At 45.3% G+C, this 27,716-nt stretch overlaps 1 protein-coding gene across 1 annotated transcript; it reads right to left on the minus strand.

Moving 5' to 3' along the window:
- Positions 1-755: 755 nt before the first annotated feature.
- PNPLA2 (patatin like phospholipase domain containing 2) lies at positions 756-27,655 on the minus strand. Its single transcript, XM_051620527.1, has 9 exons — positions 27,281-27,655; positions 13,303-13,535; positions 13,060-13,125; positions 10,233-10,442; positions 9,242-9,302; positions 8,174-8,341; positions 7,591-7,723; positions 6,784-6,906; positions 756-5,975 (listed from the first exon to the last, which is right to left on the minus strand). Exons 1-9 carry the CDS (start codon positions 27,465-27,467, stop codon positions 5,711-5,713), a joined length of 1,446 nt encoding a protein of 481 aa, XP_051476487.1. The 5' UTR covers positions 27,468-27,655; the 3' UTR covers positions 756-5,710.
- Positions 27,656-27,716: the final 61 nt, after the last annotated feature.

Consider the following 27,716-nt stretch of genomic DNA (forward strand, 5'->3'; position numbering starts at 1 on the left):
GGTTGGGTGTTGCTGACATTAGAGGGAAAACGCTGTTTCAGTTCTCAGCTGCAGGCTGTAATAATTACAGCACTTGTGCCTGTCCTTTGACGGCACACAACAAAATACCTTCCTACACTGCTGTCAAAAGACTGCAAAGAGGGGGGGAAAGGGCCCCAAGTCCTGCAACAACAAACCCCAGCCTCTGCAGTGTTATTGTCCCTATCCCTGGGAATCCCAGCTCCACAGCCCACATGGCAGTACCAGTGGGGCAAAGCCTGGCTCCCTAGGCTTGAACTAAAGCAAGCCCCCATCTTTTCCCAGAGTCCAAGGGCTGTTATGACTGTCTGCCCCAGCTGGACATTAACCAGGAAAGACCTTGGTATCTAACCGAAATAGATACACAACAGCCAGTTATCAACTCTTTCACCAACTGGTAAAGAGGCATAATGAGACAGGGTTCAATTTCCTAAAGAGGTGCCCCTGAAATAGAGAGGTTTCAAATCAGTGAATAATTTTTTACTAATCTTTCCAAGTGCCAAGCACCTGCAGCTCCCACAAGATTCCTCTTGGAAACCAGGGTCTAGACAGAAGCTCCAAGACACAGACTAATATCATGTGGGGCATTTTGACTTGAGGAAGTTAGAACTGGGCCAAAATGCACTATTTTTCACCTCTAGGTCAATGCCCCCTTCATCCCATGCATGTTTACCCTGAGAGGATTTTGAACAGGATGAACTGGACAGGGTCCAGCAAAACAAACCCACATCATACAGTGCATTCAAAACATATTTAATAAATCTTTAAGTGGCACAGCAAGCAACCTACCACAGCCAGGTAAATATATCAAGAAAGTTTTTATTAGAAGGTAAATTTCTGCCAAAATAAATAGTTACATTTCCTTCAGCAAAAATTAGAAAAAAAGAAATAGGAGGGGGAAAAAGCATCAACAATTTAATACTGAACTTTTAAAGTGAGTGTGAACACTATTTAGTGGCATTGCTGTGTAAATATATGACTTGCATATGCTATTGCTGGTCTAGTTGCTGCTCTGACATAAGTAATTTCCACAGGGTGTCCATGTGTGTTGTGCACTTAAGATTATTCTCAAACTCAGTGACAGCAGCAGAGTCAGAACACATTTAGCTCAAAGAGCTGCTTTAGATATCTGTTTTCAAGAACAAGAGGAAACCCCAGAAGAAAATGAGTTTTTTATATCTAAGTTATATTTTTAAGTCTTCTGTTTGGACCTAGAGGGGTCTCCTCCCTGTGCAGGAAGGCTGGTGTAGATCCACAGAATGAGATGGAAGCAGTTAGAAACTGTTCCAGTGGAACTGCCTACAGATTGGAAACTGAGAAATGTCCCCCAGTAGGCAAGGGAAAGGAGGAAGAGGAGACAGGAAAGACTACTAGTGAATGCAGAAAGGCAGATACTGCAGGGACACAAGAGGGCAGGCAGGCCAGAGCCCACTCTAAAGGCACAGAGTGTGTTTGGCACAAACTGGCTGATGTGGCACACAGGCAAGGTAGTCCATTCTCTCACTGATTTAAAGGGAAGAAGGAAAGAAAGCTTGAAAAACTGTTAGCAAGGCCCCAACTCTAGCAGTGCTCAGCCCTGCCACCCCCACATCTATCATGTGTTTAGCAGAAATAGACCCTTAAGAGAAACACGCAGAGCTTCACCTATTTCTCCTACGACTACTTTGGTGAAAGTGGGAGGTCTTCTCTCAGAGGAAGGAGTGAACAACTTTTTTAAAATTACAAAAACAGTGGGGAATATACAGTAAGGGATACCCTAGTGCTGGCAGACAGCTGATTCTTTTTTGTTCTTTAAGTGTTGCAGATACAGTCTTCCAAGTCATCATAAGAAAACAATTCCTAGGTCCTAAAGGCAGTGGTCAGAAGTGAAGCATTTTCTCCTACCCCATGACAATCAGCTTGCAACAGTATTAACAGTAGGACAGACAGCAAACCAAACCAAACATACCACACGCAAATCATGACTTACAGAGCATGCCACAGATACAGGCTGTTGTATACAACATAAAACAGCTCTACAGCATTGCACAGCTTAGGGGCTGGTCAGATGCACAGGAAGTTCACCTTAGCCTTGTAAAAGCAGAAAGTAGTATCTCTGTCACAGGAAGGAGAAAAAGAGTAGATTCCTGAATGCACAGACCCTTTACATGAAAGAGTGGAAACAGCAAGGGTTAGGACTTACAGAGTTCAACTGAATGCTGTAAGCACAACTGGACATGAACTGGAACAACTTTTGATCTAGGAACCTGACCTCTCAATGGTCATATAATAGAGAGCAGACAGACACTGGTAACTACCTGCTGGGCTGCCCACCCACACATTTTGCTGAAGAAGGGACCGAGTGGTACAGAAGATAACACATGCCATAAGGTACACAGAGGACAAAGGCTTGATGAATTCCAGTTAGTGGTATCACAGTAAACTCCTCCAGCTCCAACCCAGAGCCTCAAAGCGGTTGAGTCTGATCTAGACAAGACAGCACTGCATGACAAAAAGCTATTCTTTAAAAGCAGCCCTTTTTTTTTTTTTTTTGCATCAGGGGGCTAGAAGATCTTTTCTACTTTCTTCATTCTTTGCAATTTGTGATGAATGAGCTGCTAGAATTTCAAGTATGTGCATGAAATTTCTCTGAAGGAAGAAGAGGATAGTTTGGGATATTTTTGATAGATCTGCAGTTCCTTTATCAGAGATTAAATCTAAAAAGCTTACAAGCTATCACACAATAGCCATTGTGTCACTTGGGAAATAAAAAGAGGCAAAGAAAGTGTTCATATAGAGTGGTGCTTTTCCAGTATCCATTCACATCCTCAAATTAGCATAAGGAAAACAGGAATTTCCTTCCCAAAGAGTTAGACCTCTATATTTAAAGCCGGGCTTTGGTTTGTGGTTGCAGTTTAAAGTGTACAAAAGTCTTCCTGAGAGGTTAATATAATAAACAGACTAGGTGAAACACAGATGAAACTTGAGCCTTTTACCAGACACAGGGGTTAGTCTGTTGAAATGACTGGACCAGAAGCAGCAAGCCTTCTGAATCAGAGCACTGGAAAAGAGCAGTACCAGCCATGTCGGTTCTGAAGCAAGAGAAGAACAGAGAAGATCCAGGGGATAAGAGTACCAAGCTGCAATTTCTTAGTGCACTCTGTTACTAAGAGAATTTTGTTTCATAGTTTAGTGGTTAACATAATCACTCAGTGGTTTTACCAGCCCAGGAACAAGGAATAAAAAAAATAATAATTGCATTATTTTCTCCAGCTGTGTATTAACACAAACAAGGCAGAGTCAAAAGGGCAGCAGCTTCTAAGCACAAGATTTTCCTCACTCAGTTTTGCCTCTCATAGATGTTTTGCTTCTGGATGAAATGCCCTCATTTCCTGCCACTAAACAGCTGTATGTTCTTCCCAATTGCTCTGTGTGCATTAGAGATAAGATATAGGCATTTGGCAAACTAAGCAGCTGTGCCATTCCCCCAAAGAATGTAGTCTAAAGCAGTGGAAGAAATCCCACAGCAAACCACAAAATAAACACCTTTTCTCAATTCCAATTTTCATCAAATTCATTCTGCTTCTACTAACTGACAGTAGCTTGTTGCTGGTTCACTTTGAGTACAGCTATACCCAACCAGCAGTAAGCTTCTACTGTAGGCTTTAGACAACCACAAGATTGACTTGTTTTATAACCCAATATTCTGGTTTCGGAATCCTCCATTTTTTTCTCTTCCCATAGTGACTTCCCTGTTCCCTAATTCCAATAAGTATGTGAACCTTAAGACTAAATCTGACTGCATAGTGCAGGCCTTCTTCATAAGCTATACAGGCCCTTATGTTACATAGCTAGGTTACACCCAGGAAGGGCAGCAGGGTGATACTCCTAAGTTATAAATTCATATTTGCACTGGTGTCTCCTGAACAGTCAGTTAGCACCACAGCTGCCCAGTCTATTGCCTCACAGCTCTATTGGCCACTGCAGAAAAGTCCTGATGGTTATTACAGTCCCTACAATAAACACTCAAGCCCACACCCAGTGCACAATTGTGCTGGTTGGAAGCAGCACCCACCACCTCACCCACATTGCTCGTGCGTATATGGTCGACAAGATTCACTGTTTTCTCCAGTTATCAGTATAACTTCTGGGGTTATTTTCCCTTTCTAAATCAGAAATGCAAAAAAGAGTCTATTATAAATTACTATTCCAACTACAGGGTATGTAACTGGCTTCAGATACCCTGTCCGGCTTCTCCAGCAAAGATGGCCTATGTTTGTTTTGGCCAGCTGCACACTGTTTGTGCTAGGAGAGGCAGAAGACACCTTGTGCAGCTAGGCATGCTGCAGAAAAAGATACCAGGTTCTGTGTCCGTCTGAGGACTTAAGCTAAGTACATGCAGTCCCCACAGGAAGCTATGTCTCACCCTGTGAAGAAGACAAGACAAATACAGCAAGTTCCTAGCAGGCTCCATGTGCCCCAACACTCCTAACTTCACTTCCCATGTCTCATCCTCGTACTATTGCCAGCTGCAGAGTTGTACCTGTGAGCCACAATGTGAGACAGGCAAGCTATGAGGCTTGTATAGCTACCAGCCTACATCCTTCTCACTCCAAAGCCTCAATGTCCAAACTCTTCCAAGCAAAAAAAAACAGCCAAGCCCCATTTTGGCAGAGATCCCTTCTGTATCACCTACTTGGTATTTCCTTCAGTTGTATGGTCCCTCAAGGGGCAAAACCTGACCCCTTGCCAGAGATAGCCACTTCCCCAGCACTTACTGTGACACCCTACCACAAGCCTCAAAAATACCATGCCCTGCACAGTCTCCCCTTCCTACAAGCACTTCACATCAGTTCAGCTACTAAGCTGATGCCAAGACAGTCAAGCTGAGCTTTTCAGGACAACCCCACACTAACTCCATTCACAGTGACAGTATTGAGGCCTCAGATTCAGTGTTTTCCTGGGAAAAACTGTTTACATTACTTCTTTAAAATAAGCTCAATTACTCACTTAACACTCAAGAGTACAATCTGCAGAAGTTCCATAAGGACAAAAATTAAAAAGCGAGAGATCATGCCAACATCAATCAGAGTAAATAGGTAACTTTTCTACATTTCTGCAGTCCCAGAGCAGTGTGTACCAGGGCCAGCTCTGGCTTCCAGTGGAGATGCAGTTAAGGAATAGAAGAAAGAACATGGCTTCAGCAAAGAAAAAAGTCAAGAGGGGATTTGGAAGACATGAGTAAAATGGTTTGACAAAAGGCTACTTCATCTTTCAGTAGCACAAAGAGCTAAGGGATGTCAGAAAAAAACAAGACTTATGCTCTAAAAAACAAAGGAAGCTAAAAGCTGTATCAACTTGAGAGCATCATCTACATTCTGATTATCTGGCAGGCAAAAAGCCAATGGCAATACAAAGTGCATTATGTGGGATAGCCCAGCTAGGTTAGCATCAGCCTGGCCATAGGCAATGGCCACGCCTGAACAGAAGTCTAGAGCAGGTTATCAGCCTGTGTGTGCCTTTGAACAGAGAGATCCCTAGCCTGGCCCAGGGGGCAACAAATGGCTATAGTCAATTCCACCAGTCTCCATCCTGGGAAAATCCCCTTTGCAGCATATTCCTGAGCGCAGGGCAGCCTGCTGCTCAGGGATGAGACTGGTCCCACCCTATGTCTGCTTCCCTTCCCACCCACTCTCCTGTCAAGGCAGCAGGCTCAGAAGAGTGGCAGGCACTCTTTTGCACAGTCTAGAGGTGGAAGCTTTATCTGAAACCCTTCCCGAGGGAAGAGGGAGGCCTGCATGTCCACGTTGATGCACAGTAGGCCCAGCATGAGCTGGCGTTGGTACTCCTCCCACTTCATCATGACATCAGACAGGGAACGGTTGTTTCTCATCCACATAGGCAGTGCTTCACCACAAGCTGGTGCGGAAGAAATCGGCAGGCTCTGGGGCCCTCCAAGCTCAAGGTGATAGTAAAGCCTGAAAAGAAAACATGTAAATAATCAGTAGATGGGAAGACTTGATCTGATCACCAGACTAGAACTCCAGAACCACAGAGTTTTGTTCTACTGCTGACTGCATGATCTTAGTCGGAAGTCTCTGCACATGCCCATTTTCCACCTCACATCTCTTGATTATTCAGACCATCAGCTCTTGTGGGTAAGGATTACCCCCTCATACTAGGATCTGAATCACAGCTGGGACCCCCTGCCTACCACTGTAATACAGATTCCTATCCTCATCCAAGCAAGTCTTGCCTCAGCCTCAAGTCATGGCTTATTACAGGCAGTTCAGTTCAGAAGCACAGGCACACACAGATCAAAAGCACTCTTATTTGGAAACCTCCCCATCAGTGTTTCCTAGCCATCCTAGTGCCTCCCCCACCCTAAACCAGGCAGAAAAGGAAATTTGAATGCAAGTAGCCCTTGGAAGGAACTTTGAGGGGACCCTGGACCAGCAAATGCCACACAGACAAGCAACTCTGTCTTCTACAGGGAGCATGGAATAAGATGGCATATTGTTTTAATTAGACCTCCATGTTCTGTCCTATTGCTATAGCAAACAGCTTCAATACAGGGTCTGTCCTGCAATGGGCAAAAGGAAGGAAACCATGCACTGAGTTTATTGCAACAGTTAATGAAGCTAAGAGACTGTGGGCAGTAAATCCTTCCAGCTAATTTGTGCTCTGCTTTCTCTGTGCTAATGGTGCAGAGTCTGCAGAAGTCAAAGATAGAAGGGGTAATGGAGGGCTCCTCCAGAATAGTGCTGTGGAGGAAAGCAGTCATACCTGGCTGAAAGATGGCTGCCCAGTTTCTTCTTCACTTTCTTCACCAGATAGTTGCAGATTTCAGTCATCTGCTCCCTCATCCACCTAATATCCTCAGGGATATCTGGAAGCCATTCCAACAACCTGGAAAAGGCAGGAGACAACCATTAGCTGGGCCACACAAAGGATAGGATGGAAATAACATGAGTTTTACCTCCTATCAATGATTATTTGTTATTTGGAGTGACAAATGCAATAAAAGCCATTTACAATAGCATTCAGTGAATTAAGGGGGAGAAGCTGTGAAGCATGAAAGCAGACCAGGAACTCCATTATATTTCATGTCTGCACTTTCCATATTTTTTCACCCATTTTCTGATTTGTTTTTCCCCAAGCCTATCACAAACTACCTCCTTCCAGAAACTTTTCATAGCGTACTTTGTACTAAGAACAAGCCTTGTAGACCTGTCTTCTTAGATGTATAAGTACAGAGCTGGAAATGGCAGGGACTACTCTACCCTCTTCTCCAGAGAAGAACCTCTTGTGTGGTTCTTAGTTTCATTTCTGCATTCCCAGTTCAGCAGCCTCTCTGCAGGCTCCAAAATTTATTACGATTTCTAGGGCAAGTTCCAGTACACAGCCATCTTCCTTCAAGCTGTAGCTAAATGACACATGAAGGAAGGATTTTTTTTTTTTTCATAAGCCTGGTAAGTACCAGGAACTCTTCCTAGAAAGAATTTGACCCCCTGTCCATTCTCCATTCATTCTCCACCAAACACTTGATTGCACTGGAAAGAAAACCACTGAGGGAACCAGTCAAAGGCCTACCTGACAGTGAAGGAAACTGCGGACTCCAGAGGCAACATATAGGGGACCATCATTGCTGTGGCCACACGTATAGGCAGCATGTTGGTGATACCAGTCAAAAAACTTCTTCTTTCAGCACAAGCCTCCAGAAGAGCTGAAGATAAGAAAGAACATTGCTGAATCCCCCCAGTGGGACTATCCCTTTCCTTGCCATACCCCAGAAGTTACACAGCCTGATGTCTCCCCTCTCCCACCTTCCACTTCTTAAGGAAGTCTTGCTCAGGGTAGTAATTCTCTGAGCACTGCTAAGACCAGCAGCTTTTAGTTTTATCAGACTCCCATAGGAGTGAGTATCAAGAATTCCCTCCTCTCCTTACCATGCAGAACACTGTCAAATTAGTTACCCTCTTCCAATTCAGCCTCCATAGGGTAAGCTACAATTTTATCTGAATGTTCCCAACTCCATCTAAACCATCAGTGGGGTCCAGTTCAATCCCCAGGTATGGCCAAGCTCAGCCATAAGCAATACCCACATGTTCAGTAATTCTCTGAAGAGGAACAGGGAGCACAGGGAGAGCCTAGGCTCTCCCCCTTTGGATCATACCTTGGTTCAGTCTGGGAGGCAAGTGTTCAAAGATATGCTCTTCAACAACAGCAAGAGCAGTATTGTCCTCTAGCTGGTCCTCAGCTTCTTTTTCTTCCTTGTTTTTCTCTTCTGGGGGGGCTTCTATGGCAAGGAGAGGACGGGCAGGACTTGGACGATGAAGGAGACCTGAGAAGAAAAGGCAAACTGTAAGGATGACACAAACTAGCTGCCCTGCCTTGCCTAGCATTTAGGGCATTAGCCCTTACTTCACCCTAGTCTCCCTCAGACAGACAAGCATCACACTCACCCCCTATTGTAACGCTTACCATAATGAGTTAGGAACGCAGCTGCTTTAAGATCATCCTCTTTCCCCACCAGAAATTCTAAATTTTCCCCTTTAAGTACTGCAGGGTGCTGTTTGGCAGTGTTTTGTTGCTATAATCTGCCAGTTCCAAATCTTGCAGGTAAAGTCTTCCTCCTGCAGTTTAACGTCCAAACACATGCATGACTGCTCTTATTCAAGTAAAATACACATCACAGAGCAAACGTGCTTGCTCTGTTACTAATTTGCACTAGGTGGCACCAAATACACACTCAGCTTGCTACAACAGTTGGTGGCAAGAAAGGCCAGCGGTTTCACCTAAGAGCGAAACAGTGTCAAACTGCCAGGTACTGGGGGCTGCTGAGGGTGTTCCTGAACTCTGCACTGCTGTGTCACATTAGACAAACCCTAGTTGCACATAAAAAACGGGCAGAGTATTTGCAGGAGGTCCAAATAGCACTGGTGCCTAACAGCCGTGCTGTTGTAGCACTGAGCACACGCTCAGTAGCTTCAATACCCAGAGTGGTTCTCTGGATTTCACAGAGTCCTTCTGCATTGCACTGGAAAGGCATCCACTTCACCTCTACTTCCCGGAGAGCTAAAATAGACTTATTAATGGAAATGCCATCTTCCAATAGCTGAGGCAGAGCTCAATTCTGCCATTCCATCTTCCACATGCACCACTGGCTATCCTCAAAGCCAACCCACCAAGCCTAGAACAGAAGAGGCAAGTCAGTGCACTCTACAAACACTCAGTACCTTACCATTCTTCTTCAGGAAGTGCAGTGCATCCCGATAGCCCTGCTTGCACATATCCCGCAGCACCTGTGTCCACAGGAAGGCAAGAAAAAGTCATTTGGAGATTGTCTAGTTGGAGCCTAGCAAATACCCAGCTCAGTGCTGGCTTCAGAAGAATTCTCCTGACTCCTGATCTATCCCAGGAACAACTCTGACCCTTGCCGGCTCTTCCCAGGTTTTGAGCAGGAATGGGAAGTATAAACATGAATATATTGGATACAGGAAGCACAGGATAAAACAGACTGGAAGGGACAACTGGAATCCCACCTAACTAAAAGCTTGCAGCCACCTCATTCCCCCATCTAGAGCTGATGCTGCTGTTGGCAGCCTTCAGCAAGTCACTCTGACAAGCAGTCCAGAATACTTCCCAGCAGATGCCAGGAAGGGCCACTCTATTTGCAGATAACACCAGCTAAGACTAAAAAGGGGTCAGGGAAAATCTCGTCCAAATAATTCAGTACATGAATGCATGCTTATTATGTCCAAATGTCATGTTTATCTGAGATTGTGTTTGGTCAGAAGCATGCAAAGCTGCAGTGACATCTGCTCTACTGGCAATTTTTAGGAGACCATCATTGACTTCAGGCTGGCAGTTCCATCCTGACCTTAAACTCTAGAGCACGTTGCTTCCAATGGCTGACACATCCTTGTTTACAAGTGAGCCTGAATTCCTGGCAAGCACCACTCTGAAGAGAGCCACAGGGCAATACTTTCCAAACAACTTCCACCACCTAAATTCCAGATGTCCCAGTAGCAAAAGAAAAATCAAGTGACCCATATAACCTCGTGCAGATGGTTGAGGTTTGCCAAGTTACTGGGTGGATAATGTCAAGGTTAAAAAACAGACAAACAAGAGATACACGATTAAGAGTGTTTGGAATTCCCTCCTGCTCAAGTGCACAATATAGCCAGTGCCTATCTACTGTCTCCAAATTCTGGTGCTGCCAGGAAACTCACCTGGGGCTCTGGAGGAAATAGGGCCTTTGAGAGACGGTAAAGGTTGCGAAGGTTGAACTGGATGCTTGTATTGGTGACTCTCAGCTCATGCATGTTCGTGGAACTGTCCCGTGGACAGATATCACTCTCTCCTGAAAATGGAGACACTGTGATCGTGTTCTTCAGTTCGTATCGTGGCAAGTTGTCAGAAATCCCTCCATCAACGTATCTCTGAAATCAAGATAAATTAAGTGCTCTTCATTCTAATAACTGATGCAGCTGTTTTTTCCCATGTCCCTGTTCGTTCGTATTTGTGCCAATAACTTGGGAAAATAATGGAGTATATCCACCAGTGCTGGAGGAGTCAAAACCAGTGGTAGTACAGTTGTGTTGTCTATACTATCCTTTTGCTATGTGCTTTTCTTCCTATGGCCAAGTATGTTGGTTACAAGTGTTCAATGAGAAAGGCTTATTCACTTGCATGACTGCAGGTTTACATTTCTAATGGGGTTTGACTGCTGTCCAATTAAATAACATGACTCACCAAAAACCACACGCAATGCAAACGATCTAAGCTGTCAAACTGACATTGTACATTTTTCACTTGTGCTTAAAATAAATGAGCTCAGACACAGGTCCCCACTGATGGACTAAAAGTAAACTAAGAGTTAAACTAGCTGATTTGTTGCTAGCAGGCTCATTGAGCAGTAATCCCAACACATGCATACACATTTGGAATCTACTTGCTGTGGTGTAGTAATAGTGTATACAGGACTTGAGTTTTTCTCCTAACAGGCACTCTCCCTCTCTTATCAGAGAGTGTTCTGTACATATGTACCATAAATACATTTGCGTCACTCTTGCAGGAAGGGTAACCCCAGTAGCATGTACACAAGTCAAAGTATTCCTTTAAGTGCCATAACTGCACAAGAAGCTGAGCAAGACAATCCCTTTCACAGGCTGACAAGCAAAGCCTTCTCATGGCATGGAAATCTAGGAATACATATACAGACCCTACTTTCTGGTCCACCATTCCCCAAGCAACGCTGGTTACCATTCTTCACTCAAGATCAACTGCCACTTTTTTGGATTTGCCTGAAACTCCAGCAACCTGAGACTAAGGACTCTCCAACACCCCTTTAAAACCCCTCTAACAGCGTGGAGCCATGGGCTGAAGTCCCCAGCTGCCTGCAGGCATGGGGATGGCTCATGGATTTCGGTCAACTCTGGTGTGCCCAGTTCCATTCCCTTACGTTCTTCCCCTCCCAGGGCCTCTCACTCACATGAGTTGACAAGTAGTTTTTTGATCCTTGCTAGTGGTCCATCTCACCCATGTACCACAGAGAGTTCACAGCTGGTACATGTGTTGACCAGTCAGTTAATGGCCCTTCCATTTCTCAGTATTTTAGAATTCTTTTTTCCTTCCTCCCACCCATCTTAATCATCCATTCCATGGGGCTACTAGAGCTCAGAGAAGTGAACACTGGAAAAAAATTAGGAGGAAGGCAGAATATGGATTCTACATGTTGCACACAATCATACTGCCATGAAAACTGGTCCTCATGCCAGGCCTGTCAGTCTGTCCTGTGGCAAATACAGTAATCATAGGCAAGCTAGGAGTTAAATAGTCCTATTTCAAAGCCTTTTCCAAGGTTCATACCCAGCCTTATTTAACCTCTCCACTCACCAGTCTCCCTTCAGAGACACAAAGAGCCATGATTTTTTGGGGAAGAGGTAGGAATTAATTTCCTCATCTCATACTCCCATCCCACCTCTCCCCATGAGGCATATTAAGAAGTCATCCTCACTGTGCCAAGGCAGCTGCACATTCCAGCAACACTGAGGACGTACCCTGGTTTGGAATTTTGAGATTTTGCCTGATCCACACTGAGCTCAACTAGCCCCAAAGAAGTGTCAGAAAAGAACCACTGTAATGCTCCCACCAACTGTGGGACAAAAACCTTAACTGCCAAACCATTACTGATTCTCTCACTTCTCTGAAAGACTGGATGTTGGACATTCCTTCTAGGTCATTTCCCCATCCAACATGCTTGCACAAGACAAAGCCAGCCAAGTTGTATATTATGCAGGAGCAAATCTGACCTCACTTTTAGGAAATAGGTAGCAACGGGAGATTTGATGCTGTGCTCTTGGTCAAGTCACTTATGGGAAACCAAGCCACACGTATATTAATACTCAGAAGGGAGAGGGCGAATTGCTATTTTGTTTTCAACTAATGTGTGCATTAACCTATGTAGCACAAGGGAATTCCAAGCTCAACTGAGGCCCTTAAGTATGACTGCAATATTGAGGGATGCTGGAGAAAGGGCTCTGGTCAGCTTTGGACAGAAAGTTAATGAACACTTTAGCAGCAAGAACAACATTATTCTCATAGGAAAGACAGGAACTCCTCCATGGAAGAGACATCTGGTAATCAACACCAATAGTTAAAACCCTGCAGGCACATGTGAGAGGGCCTATTTTCATTATTTCTATCCTGGATCCAAGTTCTTTCCACACATAGAGGGTTAGAGCCTTAGTAACAGAAAGCATTGTACGAAGCAGCCAGGAGAACAATCTGCTAAGTCAGTCAGCACTTGCCCAGATTGCTAAATATTGCTATCATGTTAAATCCTCTAATCCTTGGGACATTTATAGCCAACTGCAGGCAGTTGTGGAAAGAAGGCACATGGACCGCTGAAAGTTGTTTATTTGGGAATTTCTCACGCCTCTTCAAGCAATTTGCTGCCAGCAGACAGGCAGTAAGACTACCAAAATTACCAACATTTCTACCTTGTTATTCATTAGTACACAATTTAATGAAGGATCATCTTAGAGTCTTTCTTACCACTCCACGCAAGGTTGGAGGTATCAGCCCACAGTAGACAGGGATAAAGGTGCTGCAGACGCAGGCCTAAAAGAGAAAGAGATCCAGAACATAAAAAGCAGATCAAAGCCTACTGAACCTATTAGTCTTCTTAGAACACCTTGGCACATGCTGACAATTATACACTAAGGACATTTGGAGACCAATGCAAAACAAAACCACATGCAGTGCCTGCCAAGCCCTCTGCAATGAGTTTCTGTTCACCTGGATCAGCTCCTCCTTGGAATTGAAGTCTGAGAGTATCACGTTTTCACCATCAGAGACCCGTGTCAGGGAAATACCCAAACGTCCCGCTGCAACCTCATGCCCATTCTCTGGCACAGTCTTGGACAGGCAGATCCGAATGATTTTCACCAAGTTGAAAGATGGGTGGAGTGGGCCCAAGAACCTCTTCCGCGCTTCTTTTGACACTCGAATAATGCTGGCACCAGCCTCACCTGCAACAAGAGAAAGAAGAAGGCACCATTAAATCCTAGTGAAACCAGCCTTCTCCTTTACAGAATACCACATGGAAAAGGCTAATTCAGAGCTTTACTTATAAGTTCTCCCCACTGGCTGATGTGTAAATCAAGACAAGGGGCTATTAAGGGCAGTGCTATAAAAGTCACCAAAGTGTGCTGTCTCAACCCTCATAGCAAAACCCTCAGCTTGCATTTATTTTAGAAAGTCAAGGAAGATGACATGCATCTGGATCAGGCCTCACACTTCTTCCTTAAATCCTGTTTCACTGGTCTATGCAGGGCTGTGTAAACACAGACTAACAAAGAAGACAAGGAAGATGCTTTAACAGCTTTGAGCTTATGGCTAAATCAATTTCAAAATCTTCAGCTAAAGCTTTTCTAATAAGCATCTTCTTTTTCTGACATGAAAAAGAGAGTCATCTGCCTGTAAGCAAAAATGAATGTGAGTGCTTTTCCGAGAAGCAATCCCAGCTCTGCTGTGAACATCAGCCACATCTCAAGTGTGCAAGACAGACGTTATACCCTATTAGGGAATCAGTGACTTAGTGCCACCTGCAGTGTCTTTGGTGTCCTGTCCTTTCTGTGTCTGATTCCACAGCATTAAACTAGGCCCTGATGGCAAGCAGGATCCACAAAGGCATGTCTGCTTTACCCTTCACACAGTGACCCAGCTGGTTTTGGAGGAGAGGAGACATCCCAACTGCACAAAAGGATAGACATCTGCTAAGCCCATTATCTCACAGTCACTAGGAACCTGATCTGTCAAGAGCATCAAGGCTCTGCAGTGAGAAGAGTGATGGGAGAAAACAAAACATCAACCCAAGCCAAACCCACAGCACCCAGCATGCTGCCCTTTGCACACACTGACTGCTGCTTCTACACACATCTTGTAACCATGGTGACATACAAGACAACAGTTCCTCTGAGTACCAGGCAATCACTGCACTCCCAGGAGCATTGGGAATATACATGTGGTAAGAATTAAAGAAACCAGGAGAAGAGAGACATGCTTTCACAACTAAAGACTTCTCTCCAAACTGAAGTTTAGTTCTGCGAGAAAGATGAAAGGCTATCAGTTCAAGTCAACTAGAAATCCCTCCATTTTGCTCTGCCACTCAGTCTTGCAACTGCAGAAAGCAGAATGAAAGTACCCACATTAGATGCAGGTCAATAAATAGAATGGAGATAAGAGCAAAAAAACCCCTCAATGCTGTATTGAAATTTCCCACTCTTTTGCAATACATGACAGCAACATTTTCTGCATCAATACATCTTTGGAATGCAATTCTGTGCTTAGGAACACAATCAACACCAGGGCTCAAGCACACACAGAACTAGACCCTGAACATGACCAGAGACACTGTCATCAGGATTTTAGACACTGTGAGGTAGCAACCTAGCAGAAAATCCAAATTCCCTGCTCCAAAGCAATTTTTAGCACTATAATCCCAGTCTTTTGCTCTGTCCTAGAAGTCTAATTCTGATCTTACTTACATAATTAGCAATAAGCCATTGAGCCCAGTCTGCTTCAAATAGTAACCACATGGTTCAACAACCAACATGAAGGATGTCAGTCTCACAGAAACTGCATTTTATGAGTACCATGACATTAGCACTATATAGATGCCTTCACAAGGGGAGGAAAGATACACAGAATCTGCAAAGGAGCCAAAAACTGAATGAAACCCAGCTGACCACCTCGGCCACATGACCCCAGGAAACGCCACTACACTGACTGCATCGCAGGGAGTTGCTGGCTTAGCTGAAAAATCCAATAGGAGGATGGGTGTTGAGCGTGGAGCCACGGAGAGACACCCTGCGTGTAAAGGCCATGCTGGAGACAGGGGATGTCACCCAAGAGACGGTGCTTAGGGAATTATGCCTTCAGACTTGGCACGTCAGTGTGCAGAAAGCACTTATAGCAATACTGAAAACAACTACAATTAAATTTAGCTTATGACTGTTTGACCTAAAATATGAGCTAGGACTTGCTCAAGAGAAACAAAACAGCAAAGTCCTAAATATGCCAGCAAACAGACAGGACTGCAGTTGCTCTTTCACCATTTCACAGCCAAGTGAGGCAGGGGGACAGAGAAGAACAGAGGACAAAATAAGAATTATTGCTAATTAGCAGTTTCATTCTTTAAATACTCAAACACCCAGAAAGTATTCAAAGTTGTTGGTTTTACACATGTATGTATACATGCATACACACAGGAACTTCTGAGGCATTTGAATTTAAGGGCAGCTGTGATTCTTTTGGACTTGGTAGTTCACTTGCACTAAAGCTGAATGCACAATGGAAAAGACAGGCACAGGTTGATGATCAGCACCATCAGCTTTTCTGGAAACAAGGCTAGCTGAGAGTTCAGCCAAAGGAGTCAGATTTACATAGCTGGATCCATGACAGATGACAAGTCTTCTTGGAAATATATTTGGAAGGAGAGAGAAGTGGTGAAAGTTTTTCAAACCTGTTATTACTAGAACTGCTATTCCAGGAAAACCAGCTCAAATTGTGCTTGCAGCCCAGACAGAGCAACTGAATGAGAGGGGGTCAAAAGAGACAAGTCCTATAGGGGTCAGCAACAAGCTATCAGTTATTACTAGGAATAGTCCAGTGCCAATTTCAGTCCACAGAAAAGTCTCCCACGGTTTTTGATGGATCTGGTGATTCCAGACACACAGTCATGTGAAAAAGCTAAATTAAGTTTCTTTTTCCTTACTGAAGTACATTTTGAGGGACAGAGAAAATTCCTAATAGTAGGTATTGATTGCTGAGAAAACATTTAATTCTTCTCCCACCAATTAATTGAACACTTCTCCCTGTACAGATTTTCTAAGCCAGTATTCCATTTTCATTAGAAAAGCCGTATCTCTCGTCTTCCCTGCCCACACCACTGCCCCAGTGGGTGTCGTTATACATGAGTCTAAGTACTGCAGGGCCATCATCCTTCTCTGAATTTCAGTTGTGATGATGCAAAGGAGCATCTGACAGTTGTGTCCTGAAACATGTGTCCCTTGCAAGACAAGGGAGGCCAGCTGCTCCACCTTTGCTGGTTCATCCTCTGATGTTTCTGCATGGACTACAAGGGGCAAGCTACTATTACCCATGGGAAAAGACGTGAAGGCAGCTAGTAGGCTGCATTCCGTTTTCAAGCTATGTCAAGCCAGCTTCACATTAGCTTATTAACATAGCAAGATTGTTCCCTTAAAAAACTGGCTTTCTTCCCCACCAGTCATGCTTGACTCCAAAACAACCCAGTATCTAAGTCTCTACTGTCTTGCGTTCTTGGATACAGCTTATATATAAATATAATTATATAAATAGAATTTTATTGTATATTTAAATTATATAAATATAATTTTTAAAGCCTAGAACAAGATACCTCAAACATATCCAGCCACAGAAGCCTGGTACTCCTCTGTCTCTGGAAAAGAAAAAGAGCTGAAGATCAATCACCTAAAGGTGATGTTAGCTGGGTGGCTGAAAAGACCCTTAATTGCAGCTCCATTAGAACTGTGCAGATCCCTGCTAAACTTGCTTCTCATTCAGCACCAACAAGAATTCAAATGGACTCCTTCCTATGTATCAGCAGCACACGAGGCACTGCTCTTGTCTCCTCAGTCCCACCACCCACCTAAGGCTCCAGACAGGCTACATACCAATAACAAAAGCTTTGAAAGGAAGCCAGCTAGCAGAAGGAAGTGCAGGTGCTTCTGACATTCCTCCAGCACCTGGAGAGCCCAGTGCCTTATTGGTTTGGGATGGCATGACAAAGGTACTTTGATGGCAAGATTTTCATGATAGCAGCTAGCTCCTGTGTACTGTAACCAGGAATCTCATTCTGGAGCTGCTTAAGTTCTTTCTAGCTATCTGTTGGAGTGATGTTTCTGTGATACTCAGCACAGATGCTCCCTGCAAGAGTCCCCAGCTACAGTATTTGCACTTCACACATAGTTGCTGAGCATCACTGGAATTCTCTAATTTCTCACTGGTCAATCCCAGTTCAAACTCGAATTGAGGAACAGAGTGAGTCAGAAATAATTTAATAGCATGATCTCCTTCAAGGTTAATTTAGCTTGGTTGCCTGTCCCTTGCTATTTTAGTTTTTCCTGTACATGATCCATGGAAGAGCTAAAAGCCAGTCTCCTATGATGAGCATGGGTTTCAGGAGAGCTGTCCTGTGTTCTTCCTGAGTACAAGACCTCAAACTGCTCCAGCTCAACACACTCCGTTCCTGCACCTGCCTCTTTTTGAATACTGAGAGTAAGCAATGCACATGCTTTTCCTGCCTGGCCTCTTCCAGATGATACAGTCCTAATTATAACACAGTCTTGTCACCAGCCCAAAAATGTAAAGCTGTAAACAAGACGCACTGAAACAAGAGCTCACAAGCTAACATCTAGAAAATAATTAACAGAGAACATAATTAGAGGTTTCCTCACACATAGCTCAGAAAGTGCCCGTTTGTTATTCCCAAGAATAACAACAACATGCTGGTGAACCAAGGACAATACCAATTCTCGTGGGCAGTGACCTCAGTTTGTAAAAGATCCCATTGCTTGGCTGGACTTCTCTTTCTTTTTCCACACTCATGCTGAAGCAACCCGATTTCCACTCATTGTCCCAAGACAGCAAGAACCAGAAAGACCTTTGGCTGAGCTAAGCTGAACAAAAGCTGACTTGTGCTGAGTGCAACACCGACCCAAAATGTTGTCTGACTGCCTACCAGTGAGGACAGAAAAACATCAAAGGGGGGGCCAAAACCAAATTCCTACCAGCAGAAAATAAAGTGAGAGCAATGTCTTTTGATCTACCCTTATAAGACATTTTCAGGTGACAGCTGGTGACAGCTCTTTCGTTTCTGTGTGAAATCCTAAAGAGATGCCTAAAAAAACTGGGTGTGTAAAGGATATCTATACCTTACTTGCTAGATGTTGTGCAACTTTCACTAACACAAAAAACCCCAAACATTTTAAAATATTTGAGGCTGGAGGACAGCAGGTAGCAGTAGAGTCTCAGAAGGCATCAATTCTTTTGACATCTGTACACATCTTCCTGTAAGCCAGTAATATTGAGAAACACCATGTACCAAAACAAGATGTTCTTCTGGGACTTCCTAATTTTTGTTCTTTTGAGGCATATTTATTTATTTTAGGGTTTTCACTCAATCCTTATCTCCTGCTATGTTGGCATTGGATAACAAATGGCTTGGCTGAGTTGGCTTGACATAAATAATATAGAAAGGAGGCTTTTTTTTTTTTTTGGCAATACATAGGTAGCAAACACAACTCCCTCCACAACACACACACATTCAAGTCTGCAGACAGGCCTACTGCTTGACCAGCTGTTCCCTGTAGCAGGTAACCCTTCCCATCAAGGGCTCTGTGTAGGGATCTAACTGAAGGATCAACAAACAATTTTGCAAAGAAGATTTCTTAGAAAGCCTGGCCACTTGCTGTAAATTTTGTTCAAGAGTGAAGGTCACCAATATACACCCCATCAGAATAACTCCTAGGGATCCCTATCAGACTATGCTAAGCATCTCCTATTCTGACCTTATAGGTGGAGCAGTGAAAACACCAAGAGAAAGAGACAGATTTTCAAGTAGAGCCAGCTCTTGCAACCAAAGGCAGATGCTGAAGGAAGGGCTCAGCCCACAACACTCTCTGGCTCAGATTCTCAGTACTCAGCCTTGCAAAGTCTAGCCACAAACAGTGCCAGGACACAGCCTGCAGCAGGAGGGCTAAGCAAATCCAGATCACTTGCAACTGCTTCAGAACCAGAAGTCGCCCTCTTAATAAGATATGTTCCCAAGATGTTTAATTTTCTATTTCAAGTAAAATTTGGGAAAAAAGCAAAAAGCTGTTGGTCTCTTTATGTATTCAAATAAAACCAAACAAAAAGGAGCCCTTTTCCCCCATTTTAGCAGAAAGAGAGTAGTTATTTTGTGTGCTCTGGATACCAGTTAGCAGATGAACCAGAACTATTGCCATGCCCTGGAGGTAGGAAGCATACAGAGAAGATCTGCTTTTAAGTTTCCCCAGTTTTTTCCTCTGCCCAGAGCAGCTCACCAGGCAGCCCACAGTGACTATGGCCTGCCACTGGTACCTACAGGGTAGGACCTGTGCAAGCTGAAGTGCATATGCACAATTCATACCTCATCTCACCTTATGGCCTGTTGCCGTGCTTTTTACAAAAGCAAAGAGGCTTTAGGAGAACAGGCACAAGAGCTGCCAGTCTTGTTTATGTCTCTAAGCTGAACCTTAGTGTAGTTTAAGCACACCAAAGCCCCACCAGGCGACTGATGCTCTGCAAGCTGAGGCCCGCTTTGTTCGCACAGCCAGGATTGGAACATTTATTCTTGCAACACAAATCAGAAAACAGCACAGCTGCTGCTGCAAAACAATCAGTGAGAAAGACCAAGAGGCAGCTCAGTTCAGGCAGGCAGCCAGGATCATGTCACAACTACAACAGCAATCCCCACTAGCCTTTCTCCACTGTAATTCCTTAATATGATACTTAGGTGTTGCATTTCTGTTCATTGTGTTAGAGAGAAGTTAAATGATATAACAGCACATGAAAAGTCGCTCAGGACCATGGGCAAGCTGTACTAACAGCCATGCCCTGATTTCATCCATTCATCAATCCCTGCCAATGCCACAGTGTAGTTCAAACTGCATGGTGTGACAAGAAAAGGGGATTCAGAGTAAAAGAAGGTGAAGCTCAGATCTCTGCTACTCACTCTGAATGAGAGCAATGCCATGTTTTGGGTCACTTTCTAAAAGCAAGTACTCAGCAAGAGAAAGCTAGTGGAGGAGAGAAAAAGATTGACAAACATGCTGTAATGCAAAATTGCTTTTTTGCTCTGCCCTGCACAGAAGGAGAAGTAGAATCACATCAAACTCTTGCTTTATTCATCTGAGTAAAAACCACTAACACAAAGCCTACAGTGGTTGTTAGTCTGAACAGGAACTGGTGCAGAAGGATCAAGTCTTACCTACACGCACAATGTTATACACACCTCATCCATACTCATTTCTCAGAGTCGGTTTGCAGGATGGCATCACAAACCTAGAGAAATTGTCCAGTTTCCATTTCACAGGAGAGGTGTCACTAGAGATAAGATGTTTTGAAAGAAGAGACCAGTGCTACCAGACAAAAGATAACTTTTGCCAGGCACCTGCACCGCAGATTGATGAAGACAAAGTGGAGTGAGCAGTCATCATTTCTGTTTTCAGAGCCTGAAAAAATAGCTGCTATGACAGCACCACTTCAGCCTTACCATACACTAACCATTACCCCCAGCTGGCTCACCAACACGAAAGCAAGGGCCACACAAAGCTTTTGGCGGCTTTCAGTCTAACACCTGTTAAATGGTCTCCTGTGTGCTTGCAGGCATCAATTGTTTTATGTTCACCAGAGATGTTAACAGAGACACATCTGGTTCTGTCATACAGAAAAGGGCAGCCCCTGTTCCTTTTCTCCTCTCCTTTCTCACTACACCCACAGGTGACTGCTAGAGCACTGTCTTACCGTGACACAGAATGAAATGAATTGGTTATTTTGTGGGCTCTGAATACCAGTTAATACATGAACCAAAGCTACTGCCACATCCTGGATGTGGGGAGCATAAGGAGAAGATCTGCTTTTAAGCTGCACAGAGCAGAGAAAAAAAAAAAACTTGCACATGCCTCTTGCACTAGCCCTCAGCCTGCATCACGTCCAGCTCCCTCATGCTTGCACAGCTAGCCAACTGCTCCAATCCAGCCAAGCACTTCCCATGCACTTCTGATCACACTGCTTTCTGTGCCCGCTTTGCCCTTCCATCTCATCCAGGCATGTTAAGTGTCACATTATACCCCTGAACTTTTCCCCACTAGCCATGGCATGAACAAAGTCTGCTACCAGCAAGGAAGCAAAAATGAGAAGCTTTGTTCCAAAACAGTCTTAGCTAGAGGTACAGGCACTTTGTTCTTGAAGGAGTCTCATATTGATGATCAAGCTTATTTGCAAAGCATCTTCAGTCAAACTGCAAGGCAGGCTGCCTTCCTTGGGAGCCAGGACACAAGAGCATCTGCAGACTTGTATTATCTTCCTTCCATGGACATCAGCAGCAGTCCCCTAACCATAACTCCTGGGCATCAAGATGATTCAAGTTCTGAAACCAACCATGTGAGCAGAACAGGAGCTGCTCACAGAGGGCTGCACAGACCCTGCAAGGGAAGAGCCTCTGCTCAACCATTCCTGCAAGGCTGAGCAGTGCATAAGCAAGGAGAGCAGCAAGACAGATGTAGCAATTATCCAGCTGAAGCTCAAGCATACAGAACGAACTCTTAGAAGTGCAGAAATACGGCAAGTAGCAAAATAGTTAGTTTGTTCCCATATAGTGGGATTGGTAAAAGTGTCTGTATAAGAACACTGTTCTAGATAAATCACATAACTCTCTCCCTGTGATGACAGCCCACTCTGAAACAGAGCTCTAACTTTCTCTATGCATAACTATGGCAGCCTGAATCCACACCCTACCATGATACACTGGAACAACTTCCTTGCTAGGCCCAGCCCTGAATCAGCAGTGTTCAATGAAGCTGGCAAGAGCCACACTTGTAATTAATGTATGCAAAGAGCTCCCTGATTAATTTAAAACCTCGGATGTCACCTCCTCTACTTCAGGATGCTAAACTAGATAATCCACAGGAGTGGCAGTTAGAGACGCTGCCAGAGCCTTCAGTGCTAAAATAGTACTCAATCCCTTAAATCCTAAAGCAAAAGGCTTCTAAAACCAGTATCCATCCAAACAATCTGAGTGTATGAAAAGGAAGAGAAAGGTTAATTCTCAGAAGAAATCTTCCAGGCACAGCATAGCCAAAAGACTAGGAAACAGCTGCAAAAGACACTTGATTAAGCTTGCTGATTCCAGAGAACTTGTTAGACAGAAGCAACCAATGTAGATTTGGCCTTTATCTGTACCAGAAAGCATCACAGTTTCAGGTCTGGGCAAATGCCAAAGGGCAGCACAAAGCCCTAGGTTCTAATAAAACTAATAGCTTCCATTCCTGACACACCCCAAGCGCCAAGAACAAAGTGCACACCACCTGTCTGGACTCATCACTACTGGAATCACACGGAGCTTGGTAAGCGTTCCAGCTGGGGAGAGTCCCTTCCTACTGGAACATGGAGGACAGCTCTCCCAAACACAGTGTACTGCAGATAGCACAACCCCAGGCACAGGATCAGGCTTGTCACAAACCGCTATCGTATCAGAAGTGTCAAACTCTGTCCTCCCTTCCTTCAGCCTTCGTAGTTACAACAGGCAGAACTACAATGATCTCCAGCATCTTTTCTACAATCCTGCATTGGGTCTGTGTGACCAGGCCTCAGCAGCAAGGAACAGACACAGCAGTGGCTCCTGTAAGAAGCTGCTGGAAGCTCCCCAAGCTCCAAATCCGGACCTGCCTCTGGCCAAGCCCATCAGCAACCATGATAATGCCTCTGCTATTAACATATTTAAGAAGGGGGAAAGGAAACTGCTAAAAGGAGGGAGAAGAGGGTGAGATAGGAGCAATACCTCTACAGATGCCCCTGAGCCAGGGGAGGTGACTGCACCCAAAGCAGGCTGTGACTCTGTGGGAAGCCTGTGCTGGAGCAGTCTGTTCCTAAAGAACTGCACCTCACGGGACAGACTCATGTCGGAGGTGCTTGTGAAGAAGACTCCCATGGGAGGGATCCTGCGGTAGAGCTGGGGAAGCCTGAGGAGTCCTCCCACTGAGGAGGAAGGAGCAGCAGAAAACGATGTGTAATGAACTGGCCATAAGCCCCATTACCTGTCCCCCTGTGCTGCTGAGGGGGAGGAGTAGAGAAATCGGGAGCAAAGCAGTTTAAGGCAGGAAGAAGGGAGGGGTGGGTTAAGGTGTTTTTAACACCTGGTTTTGTTTTATCTTTGTCCTGTTCTGATTTGGTTGGTGACAAATTAAATATATTTTTTCCCAAAGTCAAGTCTGTTTTGCCCATGACCCTAATCGGTGAGTGAACCCAAGCACAGTCCTAGACCTTAGCAGCAGCTCAAAAAACAGCTTCTCAGTGACTACAGGCTCACATCCCATCATTAATCCAGGCTACTATGCTTCCAAAGCAGGCACACCAAATCTCATACAGTTGGAGTGATTCAAGACCCTTAATAAAAATATATCCCCTACTCTGTACCAAAGATTTAAGAATCCAACAGCTGCTGCATTTCAGAATTACTCATGACTGAAAAATAAACATGTCATGTAAGCCAGTTCTACTCATCCAGGCAGGCCTAGTGACTTAAGGATCTATTCAGACAGGTAAGCACCCTCAGAGCTCCAGGCCTAGAGTTTGTGAAAAGCTGCAGGACTTTCAGGTATGCATAAGGAGGAGACTGCAAAGCCAGCAAAAAAGAACTTCTCAGTTGCTTGGCATATAAATATGCATTTCCTGGTTTGCTGGACTTCAACAGCCCCAAGAAAAAAAACAAACATGACAGAAGGCCATTCCCCAGAAAACCCTCAGGACAAGAAGTGATTCATGCTACACGTTGCAGTATGCACAATCAAGTAACTTGTAAACATGTGTGACTTTGCTCGCTACACCTTGATAGCCACACAGATTATTCTAGTAGAAAAACAGCAATGTTTTTTCATGCCAGTGAACAGAGGAACCTGAAAACTGGAGAAAGCACTTCTGATGTGGGACAATACCACTGTTGTAGCCTGGAGAATAAATCCAAGATCCCTACAACTTACTGGTAAAGTGCTTAACAAGAGCTAGGCAAGATCATATCAGACCATAAATACTGCCTGCTCTCTTACGTAGAAATGAGGCCCTTTGTCTAGCTAATATGGATGTCCAATGTTGTTCTTTTGGTATTCTCAAATGCACTTTTGAAGTCTAGAGTGAGCTCTCAAGACTGCGGAGTATTGGTCAGGGCTTTCAGTTCAGTGTTAGCCCATAACAAAGCCTTACTGCCATATAGAAATTATGACAGTGTGGTCTTAACTCAGGGAGAAGGCAGAATCAGCTCAGAGGCAAGCTAAACAGATGCAAAGGCCAGAAAGAAAAAGTTGGAAAAGAAACCATTAAGTGTGGATCTTACACTCCAAAGTCTAGGAAAGTTTCTGTTCTCTTGATGAGGATCTCAAAGGATCAGAACCAAAGAAAAACCGCAAAGAGGTTTTTCCACTCCTCCCTACAAAGTATTTCTCTTTGGGCAGTAGAGTCTTGGTGAGTGCAGAACCGAGTACAGATGCATGAGGGCACTAACCTCAGCCAAATATTCCAGGCTTCTACAAAATTCCCCTCTGCTTGTCATCCATAAAGAGACACTATATAACACTCCAATTTGATGGACAGGGCAACAGGCAGTGCAAGGTAGCAGCTGTCACAAGCTTCAAAGCCCGCAGGCTATTACACCTACTCTCAGGCAGAAACCAGCTGCAAGGCAAACACAGATACTTGGGATCATCCAACTGCCTGTACTAGGATGAACTGCTCTTCCTAGTACAGGCTGCAGCTGTACTTTCTGCCCTGTCCCCTTCTTTCCTATGACTTCATTCTAACCCCTGGACCTCAGCCTGGAATCTGCACTGTCAGAAGGGTTTATGACAAGGACAAAGTGCAGCAATACCATGCCCCAAGCACCTCATTTGCTTTTACTTTCACAAGTCAGCTCTGCTGCATTAGTACTGCTCTCTACCCAAGATATATGCCAGCCACACAGGCAAAGTAAAAAGAAAACTATCTCAAAGAAGTCAAACAGAAGACAGAATTTGAACACCCAAGATCCAAGCCTTGGCTAGCTTTAAACAGCAAGCTTTGCCCTCTTTCAGGAAGGAGGTGAATGCGGCCTAGAAGGTGGCCCCTAACTTAGTCCTCTTTATCATGCCTCCCCTGTTCCTCATAGGGCATGGGAAAAACCTAGTCTAATCCTGATTCATAGAAAGCTCTTTACCAGGCTGGGAAACTCCCTAAGAGCAATGCCTAGCACACCGTGGATGCTCTGGACATACAAATAGCAAGAACAAGGAAGACATTCTAACAGACTTCCTCAGCGCTATTATGCCATCTGAGAAAGGCAAAAGATTTGGACACTACCACCAGCCTGTCTCATGTTCATGCCACACCTCAGAGTGCCACACGTTAGGGAACTAATTGGGCAGCCACCTCTTGAACAAAAGCAACAGCAAGTATGGCAACCAAATCCATGGCAGCTATCAGCAAATGGATCCCTGCAGCAGGGATGAGAGAAGTCCTTTTCCCACAATAAAAGCTGGCATGATGGCATGACCACTGCCTTTGAGAACCCAGCCTGAAGTCTGAACAGCTGGTAGGAGCTTCCCATCAAGCTCCAAAAGCAAGTGTTACACTTTATTGGGCATTTCTGTAAACAAAATGCTGAGGAAGGGGGAAATTCAAGCCTAACTACACAGAAAAAGCTAACCTTTGCTGCATAAAAGCTACATCTCAAAACACTACCTGTCCCAAAAGAACAGGGAGTGCCATGGAAAGATACCTGTGATCAAGGTGAGAGGAGTTCAAGCAGTAAACAGATCTGGTTTCGTTTGGCTCTAGAAGAAGCTCATAATTCTGTGAGACTAAAGAGATACATACACCTGGATCTCTCACCCCATGTTTCCCTTTCAAGTTTAAGATACTTTTCCACATTTGTTATCCTCAAAAGAAAAGCTTCTAAGTACAGACTCTAGCACTTGTTTGTTGACGTTTCCCCTGATGAAAAACAGCTGAAGCTTAAAACAGAAAAAAAAAAAACAAACAACAACACAACAAAACAGGAGGCAGCACACACACCATTCACTTCAGCCATTCCCTATGTTCTAAGCAGAGCTGGACTGCTCTGTGTGCTTGCTTCAGAGATAACTTTCTCAGGTTTCTTCTGCAACTTTAAAAATAGAGGTATCACCTAGCTAGACTGGAGATCCAGCTCTTGCAGAGAGCACAAAAATTCCCCAGTGCCCTATACCCCCAGGAATAACCCTCTCCCAGAAATAAAGATACTAAGAAAGAGTAAAGAGAGATTTCCTAATTACTCGGAAATACTGTCCAACTCTAATCCGTACACGCAATCTGCTACCTGATGTCTCCATTCCCAGCTGCTCCGCCTCCCGTTCGCAGCCACTAAGAGCGGGCGCCCCATGGCGAGAGGTCAGCTCCGCTCCTCGCCCGCAGCGCCACCAGACCTGCCTTCAAGCAGGCCAGACCTAAAAACGAAGCCCTAGCAATACTGCTACGGTGGGGACCAGGCACCGGACCCCGGTGCTGCCTTCCAACCACGGGGGACCCTGACGCGTGAAGCCGCTCTCCTCCCCGGCTCCTGCTCTGCCGGGCGCAGCGGCACCGACCCGCCCCGCTGCAGCGCACGGGGCCCGGGCGCGCACCGCGGGCTTCCACCGCCCCGCGGGGCGGAGACGCCTCCCGTAGAGCCGGGACCTCCGCCGCAGGCGGGCAGCCAGTCGCGAGGGGCCGGGCGGGCGGGCCGGGAACACTGAGGTAAAAAGGCCTTAAAAACGAAGAGCCGCACATTTGGGAAGGACGAGGAGGAGAGCGGAGCGCTGTCTCCACCACCTCCCCGCTGCTGCTGGAATTAAAACATTCATCACAACGAAGAGAGCACTGGGGTGCGGCAGCCCCGCAGCCCCGGCAGCCCCGCAGCCCAGGCCCGCCGCCCGCCCGCGCTTACCGAGACAGGCCCCGCTGACCAGGGCGGTGGCGGTGAGCGCCCCGGCGGAGGCCCCGTACACCTTCCTGGCGTTGGCGACGAGGAAGGGGGCATGTTCCTGCAGGCAGCTCGCTACCCCGATGTGGTAGACCCCCAGGAAGCCGCACCCGGCGAAGGAGATATTCCAGGTGGAGTCCGGGGGGAACATGGCCTCCGCGCCCCGCGGACGGGGGTGAGCCGGGGCGGGGGCTGGGGAAGAGGCAGTCGCGACGGAGGAGGGCGAGCCGCGGACTTTCTCGCACAGTACAGTGCCCGTGGGCGGGACGGAAGACGCGGGCTGCCGAAGGAAGGAGCCGCTCGCACAGCAGGACCCGCCGCTGGGTCGCAGGCGGCAGCCGCCGACGTTATATCAGGCGGCGCGGGCCGCGGGTCCGCCCTCGGCCTGTGGACAGGCCGG

The sequence above is a fragment of the Apus apus genome, chromosome 5 (genome assembly GCF_020740795.1).
Source record: "Apus apus isolate bApuApu2 chromosome 5, bApuApu2.pri.cur, whole genome shotgun sequence".
Taxonomy (NCBI): Eukaryota; Metazoa; Chordata; class Aves; order Apodiformes; family Apodidae; genus Apus; species Apus apus.